The sequence below is a fragment of the Salminus brasiliensis genome, chromosome 18 (assembly GCF_030463535.1).
Source record: "Salminus brasiliensis chromosome 18, fSalBra1.hap2, whole genome shotgun sequence".
Classification (NCBI taxonomy): Eukaryota; Metazoa; Chordata; class Actinopteri; order Characiformes; family Bryconidae; genus Salminus; species Salminus brasiliensis.
Window position 1 is genome coordinate 21149170 of NC_132895.1, and position 13068 is coordinate 21162237.

General features: G+C 40.2%; 1 protein-coding gene across 1 annotated transcript; it reads left to right on the forward strand.

Annotated features, from left to right (window-relative positions):
- The first annotated feature begins 2623 nt into the window (after positions 1-2623).
- Positions 2624-6559, forward strand: plvapa (plasmalemma vesicle associated protein a). Its single transcript, XM_072662577.1, has 5 exons — positions 2624-3028; positions 3454-3523; positions 4418-5130; positions 5218-5764; positions 5853-6559. Exons 1-5 carry the CDS (start codon positions 2642-2644, stop codon positions 5903-5905), a joined length of 1770 nt encoding a protein of 589 aa, XP_072518678.1. The 5' UTR covers positions 2624-2641; the 3' UTR covers positions 5906-6559.
- Positions 6560-13068: the final 6509 nt, after the last annotated feature.

A 13068-nucleotide genomic window follows, 5' to 3' on the forward strand; every position in this document is an offset into this window, starting at 1 on the left:
TAATATTTTTGGAAGTTGGAGTGGGTTTTTTTAGATTTGGCGGAGGATATCTGTTTGTGCAGGTAACTATTACTGTGCAGAATTATTAGGCAACTTAATAAAAAAACAAATATATACCCATCTCACTTGTTTATTTTCACCAGGTAAACCAATATAACACAAAATTTAGAAAAACATTTCTGACATTCAAAACCAAAACCAACAACAAATCAGTGACCAATATAGCCACCTTTCTTTATGATGACAGTCAAAAGCCTTCCATCCATAGATTCTGTCAGTTACTTGATCTGTTTACGATCAACGTTGCGTGCAGCAGACACCACAGCCTCCCAGACACTGTTCAGAGAGGTGTACCGTTTTCCCTCCCTGTAGATCTCACATTTTATGAGGGACCACAGGTTCTCTATGGGGTTCAGATCAGGTGAAAAAGGGGGCCATGTCATAATTTTTTCTTCTTTTAGACCCTTACTGGCCAGCCACGCTGTGGAGTATTTGGATACATGTGATGGAGCATTGTCCTGCATGAAAATCATGTTTTTCCAGAACGATACCGACTTCTTTCTGTACCACTGCTTGAAGAAGGTGTCTTCCAGAAACTGGCAGTAGGTCTGGGAGTTAAGCTTCACTCCATCCTCAACCCTAAAATCATCTTCAAAAAATCTTGGCAGCTTCACGCTTGATTTTCCTAAATTCATGGGCAGTTATTTTGCGCCTTTTTTTAACACGTTTCCTGCGACCCTGTTGGCTATTTGCCATGAAACGCTTGATTGATCGGTGATCACGCTTCAAAAGTTAGGCAATTTCAAGACTGCTGCATCCCTCTGCAAGACATCTCACAATTTTTGACTTTTCAGAGTCCGTCAAATCTCTCTTCTGACCCATTTTGCCAAAGGAAAGGAAGTTGCCTAATTATTAAGCACACCTTATATAGGGTGTTGATGTCATTAGACCACACCCCTTCTCATTACAGAGATGCACATCACCTGATTTACTTGATTGGTAGTTGGCTTTCGAGTCTATAGAGCTTGGAGTAAGACAACATGTATAAAAAGGATGATGTGATCAAAATACTTGTTTGCCTAATAATTCTGCACACAGTGTATTGTCTCTGTCAAGCCAAAACCTTGTATCTCCTTCTTAACTTAAAACCTTCTTAACATAAAAACTTAAAGTAAAACTTGTGGACTGCTGGTGAACTCAGAACCACTGGTTTGTACAGAAGCCCCAGACGTTACTGAATAATACACTGTAGTGTGTAACAAGCCTTGCTGTGCCAAGGGGTTAAATTTCACTGGAATCAATGTAATTGTCACATCCTTTCAAAGCATTTCTACTGGTCCATTCTTCATAACATTTGGATACAATGTAAAGAAAACTGCCAGATTTATGGTGCAATTAGTTCTAAGTAAGAAACAATCTGTAGGTCATTATACGGAACGTTAGTGTGTGTGTTTAGCAATTACCCCAGTCTGATGATATGCTCAGTCAGGGTGGCAGCCAAAAAAAGAAAGTCAAAGTCAATGAAAAAAAAGGTTGCTCTCAACTGTGTAGAGTCAACAGTAGTCATATAATAATACTCAACAAAGCCATACATGCTTTTGCTCAGTATGGCAGCATCAGTGTGTTATGCTCCCAGGTGGCAAAAACAACCAGCCCGTGTAGCAGCTCAGGGAGAGGAGAGGCAGGGTCACAGGCAAAGTTGTATTATGACTGGTGGTATGGTATATCACCGGGAGTGAGATTCAGCATTGTGACAGATGTTAAGCTGATGATGTGCAGTGTTTGAAATGAGAGCTCTAGATAGGGACATGTAGTATCACTGCTTACATGGCTTATATCAGTGTTATTTTATCAGGTAACAGTGTGTGACTGTGTTGGTTACCAAATCTATACGTAAAGGCTTTTGGTCAGATGTCTATCATAAATGCAAAAAGCTTTAGCTCCCAGGGGGCCCCTTTGTGGACAGCTTTTATGTCCCCACCAATCTCCAAATCGAATCTACACCCCTGATTACAGTGCTGTGTCTTAGGCAGCCTTAGCAGTAGTTATATTTCGGCCTGTAAAACATAGTGAAACCTTAGAATAATTGCAAGAACACACAAATATAGTAAAAAAAAAAAAAAGATTGTCTGTAAAAATAAGGACATTTAACTTTTCTGTGAACTCCAGTCACTGTATGGATTTGCTTGGTTCCAACAGCATCTCAGCTGATTTACTTTAATTAAGTACTTTAGGAATAAGATCAACTATGTACTGGATGGTACTGTAAATACTTTGAAAATGGTTAAGCTAACACACACACGCACGTACACACATGTAGGCATTGTTTATTTATATTTGTTCTGATGGAAGTGATTTTCAAAGCAAGAAAAAAACCCACTACTGATATGTCAGAATATATAGCTTTATCATTTGGCCTATATACACACATTTCAAACATACACAAAGTATTAAGCTCCTAAAGCAGAATATGGAAATACACAATCAAAGTTTTAGGATTTTGGAAGACTACAGACCTATCCCTTAGGGGCTCATACAGGGGCAGAGCCAGGAAACAAGGGGGAGGAGATGCTGCAGTATAAAAGCTCCAATACCATCCATCCCTCATACAGTGTTATTGAACTACAGCTCTGCTCCAGCCATGTATAACAGTGGCTACTCGCAAGCCAAAATGGGACTGACAGCCAAGAACCTGCGCAGATCAAAGTCAAAGAGCTGCGGTTACTACATGAGAATAGTCCTGTTTTTCTCCTCACTGATCCAGTCTCTCATCATTGTCAGCCTGGTGCTCTTTCTGGTTTATGGAGAGCCTCAGCAGACAGTGGAGGAGAAGAGAATCCAGGAGTTGGAGCAAAGTTATAGTAGACTCTCGCTGGAAAACGTGGCTCTCCGAGCAAAGGAGAAGAACCTGACCCTGCAGCTGAACATCACTCTTATTGCGAAGAGGTACAGTGACAATAACGTGACCGTCTTGCGCAAACTGGCAAACACTTCAAGCATTACCATCAACGGCCTGCGAATGAAATGGGTAAGCAGTGTTTTTTTTGTTGTTAATTATAGTCAGCATACCAGAGGACTTGGGGAAATGCATGGATTTATCAACCATTCTGGAGTTACTGTGCCACTGACACAGGTGGAGGTGGCATATTAAATATCAGGGGCTATTATTTATGATGGGATGTTGTTATGAAGTACGGCAGGCTGTTAAAAGTCATAGAATGAAAGTAATCCATTCAGTAATTCACTGAGAGAGCACTGAGCAACATTGTTCCTGCAGGATTGGTTTTCGTCCTCTGATGATTATTGACTTCTGAATGTCCTCAGCATAATTTGCAGTTATTGATCGTTCAAGTAGCAATTTATGAAAAAAACTACATGCTTTTATCAAATGCTTTAATTTGTGAGGAATGTCACTGGTTGCAGTGATCATTGCATGTGTTTTGCATTCTGCAGGCTGAGTGTGAGGCGGCGAGGAAATCCATTGTGCAACCTCCTTCTCCACGTATGATTTGCGCCCTACCAAGTAAGCATCTGACCTTCTTCAGAAATATGCTCAGACTAAATCCAATCACAGTGTGTGTAACTCACCTAGTTAAGAGTTCATTAGATTTAGGAATCCTGTGTTGTACCAGTGGGCTCGAGTGGAATAGGATTAGGGATAGATAGGGTTCAGCTTCCCCAGGCCAGGTTTAGCAAACACACTGACATTAGATGTTGGTAAAACGGGTCTCGGCTTCCAAATTCGGGGCGGTTAGAAGCAGGCCGGACAGGGCCGGGCAGGGTCGCGCAGGGCAGAGCAGGGCAGGTTCTAGTAGTACGGCTCTTGGTGGAGTCGGATCAGGCGGGATCAACTCTGGGATTATTTTTTGTCACTAAGTGTTAAGAATAAGAATGATACACTGTATGTCCAAATGTTTGTGGACACTCCCAATGAATGCATCTATTTTAAGTTGCACCCACTGCTGACACTGGTGTACAAATGCATATACACAGCTTGTCTAGTCCCTGTAAAGATGTATTGCCAATAGAATAGGACTCTCTGGAGAAGATTAACATGAACCTATGGGCATCATGCATAATGTCAGGTGTGGGTTAGAGGGGTATAATGCCCCCCAGCACTGAGCTGTGGAGCAGTGGAACTTTTGGGATGACTTGGGGAGGAGGTAGGGTGGTGATCATCCAATGTCCAGACTTCACTTACACTCTAAATGCAATGAAATCCTCATAGCAATGTTCCAAAATGTAGTAGAAAGCCTTCCCTGGTAAACACAACAATAGCCAGATGGACTCTTTTTATTGGCTACCCTTGATTTCAGAATGGGTGAATCAATACATATAATTTGGTACATAAAGTGTATGTTAGAATAAACAAACATAATGATGCATTAGGTTTCATGATGATTTATTTTTCTATTAGCCAACGACAGATATTTGGAACATCGGCTTCAGCAAGCTCAGGAGCTGCAGAAATTACTCAGGGCCAACTTCACAGAGCAAATGCTCATCACAAAGCATGAGTTAGAGAGCGCGCAGAAAGACAGGATCAGGTATCAGCTGGAAGGGATTGAAATACGGCGGGAGAAAAGCTTCCTTGAGGAGCGGCTCGAAATGTACGAGAAGAAGTGTAAGGAGGATTTCATCAAGTCCTTACAAGGGATCCCTGATGTCACCAAGGAATTTCTCAAAAGGGTTGACGATCTGTTCTCAAAGCACATCTCCTTCCAGCTTACGTGTGATAAACAGAGTATTCAACTGGAGAACATCCGTGCAAACTGCAGCAGCCTTTCAACAGAGGTGGAGAACAAGCTTCAGGCATACCTGGACAGAGTGGGGAGCCAGATCACCGCCACTGTCGGTGCAAATGCCAAATGTATGACAGAGAACAAGCGTCTGAGTGAGGACGCTACCTGGTGCATACGCAATCGCACTGGGATCATGGAGGAGAACAAGAAGGTTCTCAAGAAGACCCAGCAAAATAATGACAAAGAGCTAGAACGGCTCCTGCTGGACATCAGCAAACTAAACGCTAATAGGATTCTCCTGGAGAATGCACTCTCTGTGAAGGGCATTGAAATTAAAATGCTTACAGACAAAGTCAACGACCTCAATGCTTCATTGGCTGTTTGTAAGGTAGGGGTTTGACCAATTACTAGAAACATCTACATTCATTCTCCTACTGTTGCCATCTTTAGTCTTTAATTATATCATTTTTTTTAGGTTGGACCATTCTCTGGTGCAGCATCCAACCCATTCTATGGCTCATCATTTGGGACAGGCATGAGTTCAAACACTGGGTCGGGAACGTCTATGTTTGGCAGAACAACTGGGAGCTCAGGGGGATCGAGCACAGGATTTGGCTTCCCCAGACCAGGTCCAGCCAATACACTGACATCAGGTGCTGGTGGAACAGGCCACGGTTCAACAGGCCTGAGTCAACCAAATTCAGGCTGGCCAGCCATCGGCTCCACAGGGACAGCAGGAATGTCTGGACTGGGTAGTACAGGAACTGGCATAGGAGGGCTGGGCAGGGCAGGTTCTAGTAGTACAGCTTTCGGTGGAGTCGGATCAAGCGGAAGCAGCATAGGGAGAACAAGTTTGGGCAGTACAGGGCAAGTGGGAGCAGGGTTTGGGAGTGCAGGGTCCAGTGGAACAACCTTGAGCAGACAAGGGACAGGAGGCACAGGGTTAGGTACTTTTGGATCTAACTCAGTTGGAGCATCCCCATATGGAGCAGGAAGGACATCAAGTGGAAGTGACCTGTCAGGTAAGGCCGAATGGATTCAGTGTTGCTGTGAGGCTTGGAATGCAAGTATGATTGTACCTCTACTGATCTTTCCCTTTTTTCTCCACAGCACAAATTAATCAGCACTTGAAAGAGCTTCATCAGTTCGCAAAAACAGAGTGAAGGAAGGAGCAAACGTGGCCAAACATGGAATATATGTATTGTAATTGTGTAAATAATAAGTTGAAACCTGCACATTGTATTGCATTATCTACATGTTAAAAAAAGAAACATGGTGTTTCACTTGGACTTGGTAAACAGAGTCTAGCACTTTAAGGTAATTAGGTAATATAAGCTTGAAGCTAAGTCAGTTACATGACAATATAATGATCTTGCATATGCATTATGTAAGGCCCATGTATTTCTTCATTTATGCAGTCATTTGCAAAGGTTTGGGCACCCCAGGTCAAATGACACATTTGATTGTTTTTGTAACAAGTACATTAGGTAGCACATCCTGCACAATTTGATGTATAATTACAGTTTATTTGCATATTGGAAAAGTTATAGCAGGTTGTCAAATAACATATTATGAAAAATTATGGGATATTCAAAAGTTAAGTTTTATTTTTCCAAGTGAAATAAATAGATACTGTGTTCTACAATTTGCAGAAAATGCCATTTTTAAAGACCTTTGTTCTGTAGAGGATTATTTTTTGAAAAGCAATATCAAATTAAAGCAATGTCTCATTTAACCACTGTTTAAGGTTTTGTATATGACTGTAATTGTAACTGTACTAACATACGTACAATAATAAAAAGAACCTAAGGAACCAACACTCTTTCTCAGTGAAATTACTAGTTCCTTGGGCAAGGAGCCCAGTATTGTGTACGGGCAAACCTGGCATGAGCCCTAAGCTTACGCACGTCAGCGGAATGTTGCCGTAAACAGCGTGTACTTCTTGACGCACTTTAAGGGTCAATTGCTAATCCAACCTGGCCAACCACCACTTCAGAACCTCTAGAATGCCTGTGTTTGTCTGCCAACATCTCCGTGGTCCAGAATGGGAAGGATGGAGGACATAAGTGTGTTTACGATGACTCATCTATGCCCTGACAGGGAGATGCATTTAACCGGTATCATTAATAAACAGGGTGTGGGGAGGGAGGGGAGGGTGGTGGTGGTGGTTATCAATCGGCTTTTGAACAAGGCAACAAGGCCCACCTTTCTTACGAGCCCTAAAATAACTCTGGCCAACCAAGAGCTATTGTCATTGTTTTGCGTCAGTGGGAAGTGTTACTTAAAACAAAGCCCTCTCCAACCAAAGCAGTCCACTTAGAGCCAAGGCTGAACTCTCATTCAGCCACATTGGCAGGAAGGTTAGATAACATGGGTGAAGATGTTCGCACGGAGACGTTCGTTCTAATAAATTAACCCTGCGAACAATGAAGCAGTCAAATAACGAAACAAAAAGGAAATCACTCTTACATTTAATTTTGGCCATTCGTTCAGGATATACCCACTGGGAGGACAAGTTGTCTCCATAAAAAAGGAAGAAGGCCCTTGTCTCTTGTACAGAGAGAGACATTGGCACAGATAACCTGCACTTCATGCGCAGAATGTAAAACAATTAAAAAAAAAAGTTTCCCATGCTGACATGCTTCCTGTCACAAGCAATGCCAGAAACTTTGGCATAAAAAAAACAAAACAAAAACAAAACCGAAAAAAACCTGAAATGCTTAAGCGAAGCAGAAACAAGGCGCCAATTAATAAATAATGGCGTCATTTAATGGAACCCACTGTTCTGCTTAAAGGATATCCTTTGTTTAGCATAAGTGACTTCCACTTAAGGCTGTTGGAACTCCTCTTGGCTGAGACAGAAACTCACATGTTAGTAGTTTTGACAACTGAACAATGAATATTCTGACGTTCCCGACAGCTGTTTCTTCACGTCGGCCACCATTGTCTGAGATGAGCACTGTTATGACATGTTTAAGTTTCAAGGTGAGGGAGAGCATTTAAAGTGAAAGTACTGATGAGTGATATTCTTAGCCCTCTCTTGGATTGGACACCCCTGACAGTTGTAAAATCTATGCACCTTATAATCACTAGCTCTACTCAGTAATGAGTCGTATTTATTGTATTTATCGCATTGTCTTCTTAGTTTAATGTCGTCACCTATGTCTTCACGTTGCACTTTTGCAGTCTGTCCTGTTCTGTACAGTTTTGTTCTCGTTTTGTTCCATGTTGCACCTTTTTGTTCTGGGAAAAATGCAATTTCGTTCCTCTGTGTACTTGTACAGATGCTGAACTGACAATAAAAGCCACTTGACTATGTTTTGCACCGCAATTACAAGAGGCAGGACCTTCCTGGTAACTGGTGCACTGCGCTGCCTCGTTAGACTGTTCCATTTGTGTGACCAATAGTCTACGAAGAAGGTTAGGTTATTAGGTTTAATAGTAACCAATTGGATTGATTTTTCGTAAATGAAATATGTGATCTGAAAAAAGAATCATTTTGTCAAGTCTTGGACAAATGTATTATAAATCATCACTTGTAGAACTAATTGGTTTCACAAGCTGTACAATTTTATTTTTATTTTCTATTTTTATATATTTGTCTCTTTCGCTCTCTCTATGCTTTATTGTATTATAACTTTACTTTTTATAAATGTATATATATATATATATATATATATATATATATATATATATTGAAAAGAGGCAGAGCAGGCCCAGGTGATGGGTATGTGTGGACTTCTGATTGTCTCCCAGAATAAGAACTGAAAAAAAATCTTTAGTGGCAAATTGAATACTGATTTAACATACAAAATATATTTTAACATACAAACTTTGGATCCTAAACACAAACCCAATGCTGAACTCTGCATATCAAGAACTGGTTATGCACACATCACTTTAAGTGTCTATAAGCTCAATTTGCACTACTGATTATATTTGGACTAACCATTCCCAGATTTTTAATCTGCTGCACTTTACTTTTTGTGTCATTTCATGGACCTCTATACATATAATATATACTTTATAAGTACACTGCTGCATATGCCACTTCACTCCTGATGTCAATGTCAGGGACCGCTATCTATTTATACAAATACGTACTCTTACATTACTAGTCAAATAAAGTGTCTGTTTTGTGTCAATGTTTATTTAAAATGTTTGATGTTTATTTTGTTGCACTGTGTGTCTGAGAGTTACGCAGTTTCTGTGTGTGTTCTGTACATATTGCAGTTGACAATAAAGCTAACTTTTGACTTTTGACTTTAATTAGACAATTAAAATATTTCTATGGGTCGCTTCGGTGTCTAAAATCGGCCAATAAAAGTTCTGCTGTTATTGGCCGATTTTAAAGTGGACAACCAACAAGTTTCATTTAGAGTCAAAATAAAAGGGTTGTAAAGGTTGTAAGGTTTATGTCATGCCTGGTCAGGCGTGGCAGTGAAAAACCAGGAAACACTTGCAGGGATAGAACGATGCAAAACTTTAATAAGCACAGGTAGGGCAACACAAAACGGGGTTTACAAACAAGATGGGATAAACCAAGACAGCACCAACTAAGGGACAAAACCAACAAACAATACAAACTTGACCAATCAGGAAAAGTAAGGAGCTTGGGTATACTAGAAATTAACAAAACCAAAACAGCGCCTGGGTGCTACACAGGGCCGAGATATTAATAACAAAAAGCCACAAGCCGGGCTTGGACGTACACAAACAGAACAACAAAACACCATGAAGCAACGCTTCAGATAAGGACAGGGAGAAATAAACTTCCACACAAAGATGAATAGCAAAACAAAACCAAAGAGTCAAGTCAAGTCAAGTCAAGTGGGTTTTATTGTCATTTCAACTACATACAGAGAACACAGTGAAACGAAACAACGTTCCTCCAGAACCATGGTGCAACATAGACAGTGCATACAAAACACAAGTGCAACACAAACAAGTGCGGACAGACAATACAACACAGTACAGACAGAGAATAATAAATAATTGCCGGTAGTGTGCAAATTCTGCAGTGTGTATAAATATTGAGTCCAGTGGTGAGTGAGGTGGTAAAGTTATTAGTGCAAATGCTTTGTGCAAAAAAATGCTTCCCATTTTATCTGGGGCAGGGAAATAAGGACAAACAAAACACCAGGACACCCAGGGACGTAAGGGCTACGTGCTAACAAGCACAGTTAACAAAGAAACCAAACAATAACAACAAAAGCAGGTTTACCTAAGACAAACAGAGCACAAGAGACGTGGCAAAGAAGGACACTACTTGAGCAGGCTGTGGAACCTAGGACATTTCAGTGAATTCATGGCAACCAGTTCATGAAGGCCTAAGGCTTTTGTAGCCACCGTCCCAAGTGTTGTGCAACGAGGGGGAAGCGGCTGCAGTGCGCATGCTCAGCTTGGCTCCTGACAGGGCTCATGGGCAGAGCCCTGGTATTGCCCCGCGGAAGAGCATGAGAACGAGGCCCTGACAGTTTAAAACCGCATCTGAGCTTTTTAACCCCAACCAAGTGACATACTTACTATGTAAACATAAAATAACACCAAATACCCAAACATTTAAACTGTCTTGTCATGTTAAGAATGTAAAATATTATAACTTATATGTTTTAGTCCAAGTTGGGACCAAAATATTTAGTATATTTTTCCCTACAACTGAACTGTGCAGGATTTACTGAATGAACCAAGGATGGTGAAGGGACCTTTGAATGTACCTGGAGTATAAAACATCCCAGGGTAAACACAGTACCTTCTCTCCACCCTTTCACAGGAAAGTCTTGGCACTTTTTTATTACTACCTCCTTCCGACCCTAATTGGTTACAAAACTCAGACCCCTGTTGCCTCCCTTGTGGCAGAAATTCTCTCTCCTCCTAAGGCTAATTACATTTCCTATTTTTGGCCCATTTAGGGCCCTGTGGTAAAGACATTAGAGGCCAAAACATTTCTCTTGTTCTCTTCTATAAATAAAAGGGGGAAGTTTCGCCACACAAAGGTTTTCAAATTCCAGCCTTTAGACAAGCAACTTACCCTTCCTTTAACTTTTGACATGAGGATTATGTAATCATAAAAATAACAACCCAATGACTAAAGTTACAGTATGATTACATGAGTTACCTGTTACATGCTGTAAAATGCAGTCAAATACAGTATTATGGTATTACCATGCTGATTTATTGCTGCGGGTGTATTTACTGTAAATTACTGTTTACATATTAAATTAAATTCTATTAAGTGTGAATTAAAAGAGGCAGATCTTCTCTGGTCTGTAGAAGTTCTGGTAGTTTGGTGTGGATTTAATAAGTGTGTCTGTATCAATGACTTGTGACTATAACAATAGAAATTAATTGAGAAATTGAGAAATGAATTTGCAAGGTTATTGTCATTTCTAAACCATTTTATCAGAGCAATATATATATATATATATATATATATATATATATATATATTTTTTTTTTTTTTTTTTTTTTGTTTTGTTTTGTTTTGTTTTGAATACACAACATGATTTTCTATAGTAATTATGTTGTGAAAAACGGATGGTTCTACCATACTGTACCAAATAACCTTTTCTTGTAGCTGCAGTTGACAACATTTGATACTAGGGATCCTACACTTTCTATTAATAGTCCCCTATAGAGATTGCTGCTTTAATAAGCAGAGTTGCCAGTAGATAAAATGCAGATAAAATGTACACAATTTTACTGTGGCTTATTATTGTAATGTACAACAGAGGGACAGCTCTGTACTTGTGTTAGACCCTCATGAATCATAGAATGGCAACATTGTGATTAACAAATCCTTCAAAACGTCTATGAAGGTCTGGGAGTTTCAAGGGTGACCAGTAATGAGAAAATAAGCCTTGCCAGGAGGTAGGCCTGAGCCATTTTTTGGATTGACTGGTTCTATACATGGATTTAATCATTTGTGGGCTCTAATCTTGTCATCAGCTTGACTCTGGAAAAACAGGCTTAATGTAGATGCCAACATTAACTAGAACTTGACCCTGTGAGCCTACCCCATCGACTCGTATGAAATATACCACATTCACTTCATTATTTCATGCAATTTAGATATTAGACAGACTCTCCTGTGTTACAGTCCACCTCAGGTATGTTTACAGATGTTCTGAATGTTCTGAATCAGTTGTATTGGTTACTGAGATCATTTTGGTAGTCATCTTAGTGTTACAAATTCTGACCCTCAGAGCTCCATACACTAAAATTAGTGACCAGTAAACTACACCAAAAATTCCCTATGTACTCTCTCTGTTACTGGTCTGCTTACACGCAGATGTGTCCTTATATAATAGCATGTCTATTTCACATCAATGCATACAGTATACCTGTCTACTTATGCCTAGATCTAAAACCAGTTTCTTCAATGTAGAAAAACACAAAAAGATGGTAGACAATAGACAACAATCTTAACAATTAATTAACATAAATAAACAGTTCTTAAGCTTGGGCCACAAACAGGTATAGTGGCTGAAGAGCACAAGACCTAAACACATGCACAGGCACAGATCCTAGAAGGCAGGAAAAACATTAGGAACAGGGTGTGGAAGAACACTAGAGTTCATACATTCATCATATTGTGTGTGAACACTGCAGGCTGATGGAGGTGGTGTCCGATAGGATATCGCTGCAACACTTGATAAAAATGTTGGAATGTTTGAAGGCCACGGCTTATCTTCACATCATTGTAATCAGAATGACTTCAGGTTAGCAGTGAATGCAGACCTACTGTATTGATTGAATTTTAATATCCATCGCAATTGGTTTCTTCAGTCATTTTTACCTGCACCAGATTGCGGCCTCTGAAGAGTCGGGTAAACATTAGGCTACACTTTGGAGATATTTCAGGTGATTGAATACAGTGGAGGAAAACTAAACAGAACAGAGCATCGCTGCATGGGTTCAACAGAGCATCATGCTAGTGTAATTAACTCTGCCTGTCAGATATAACATCTTATCACACTGATTATGTGGAGTATAAGTAGAGCTTGTGGAGTTTGTGGAGACATTCATAAAAAAACTCTTTCCCTAAACTTCTACCTGCCTTGATCACATATATATATATATTTGGGATATGTAAACCCTCAAACCAAATGACAGAATGGTTTCAAATAATTAGGTGATCTGGAGTTCATGCTGGTAGAGAATGAACAGCCTTGAAATATTCCTGAGAAGGCTGTAAAGTAGGAGTTTACAGTAATACTGTACACACTCCCAACATGATGACATACTTTAGAGTTTACTAAATTACTGTATCTGCTCGCTAGACAGGAAGTCCACTGCAGCCTGTGTCCAAACCAGCCCCTGGGGG

Bases quoted from the DNA above. Each gene is read 5' to 3' on its own strand.
- plvapa (XM_072662577.1), top strand. From the start codon at position 2,642: ATGTATAACAGTGGCTACTCGCAAGCCAAAATGGGACTGACAGCCAAG. The intron at 3,524-4,417 runs GTAAGCATCTGA...TTTTTCTATTAG, and splicing joins TATGATTTGCGCCCTACCAA to CCAACGACAGATATTTGGAA. The intron at 5,131-5,217 runs GTAGGGGTTTGA...CATTTTTTTTAG, and splicing joins CTTCATTGGCTGTTTGTAAG to GTTGGACCATTCTCTGGTGC.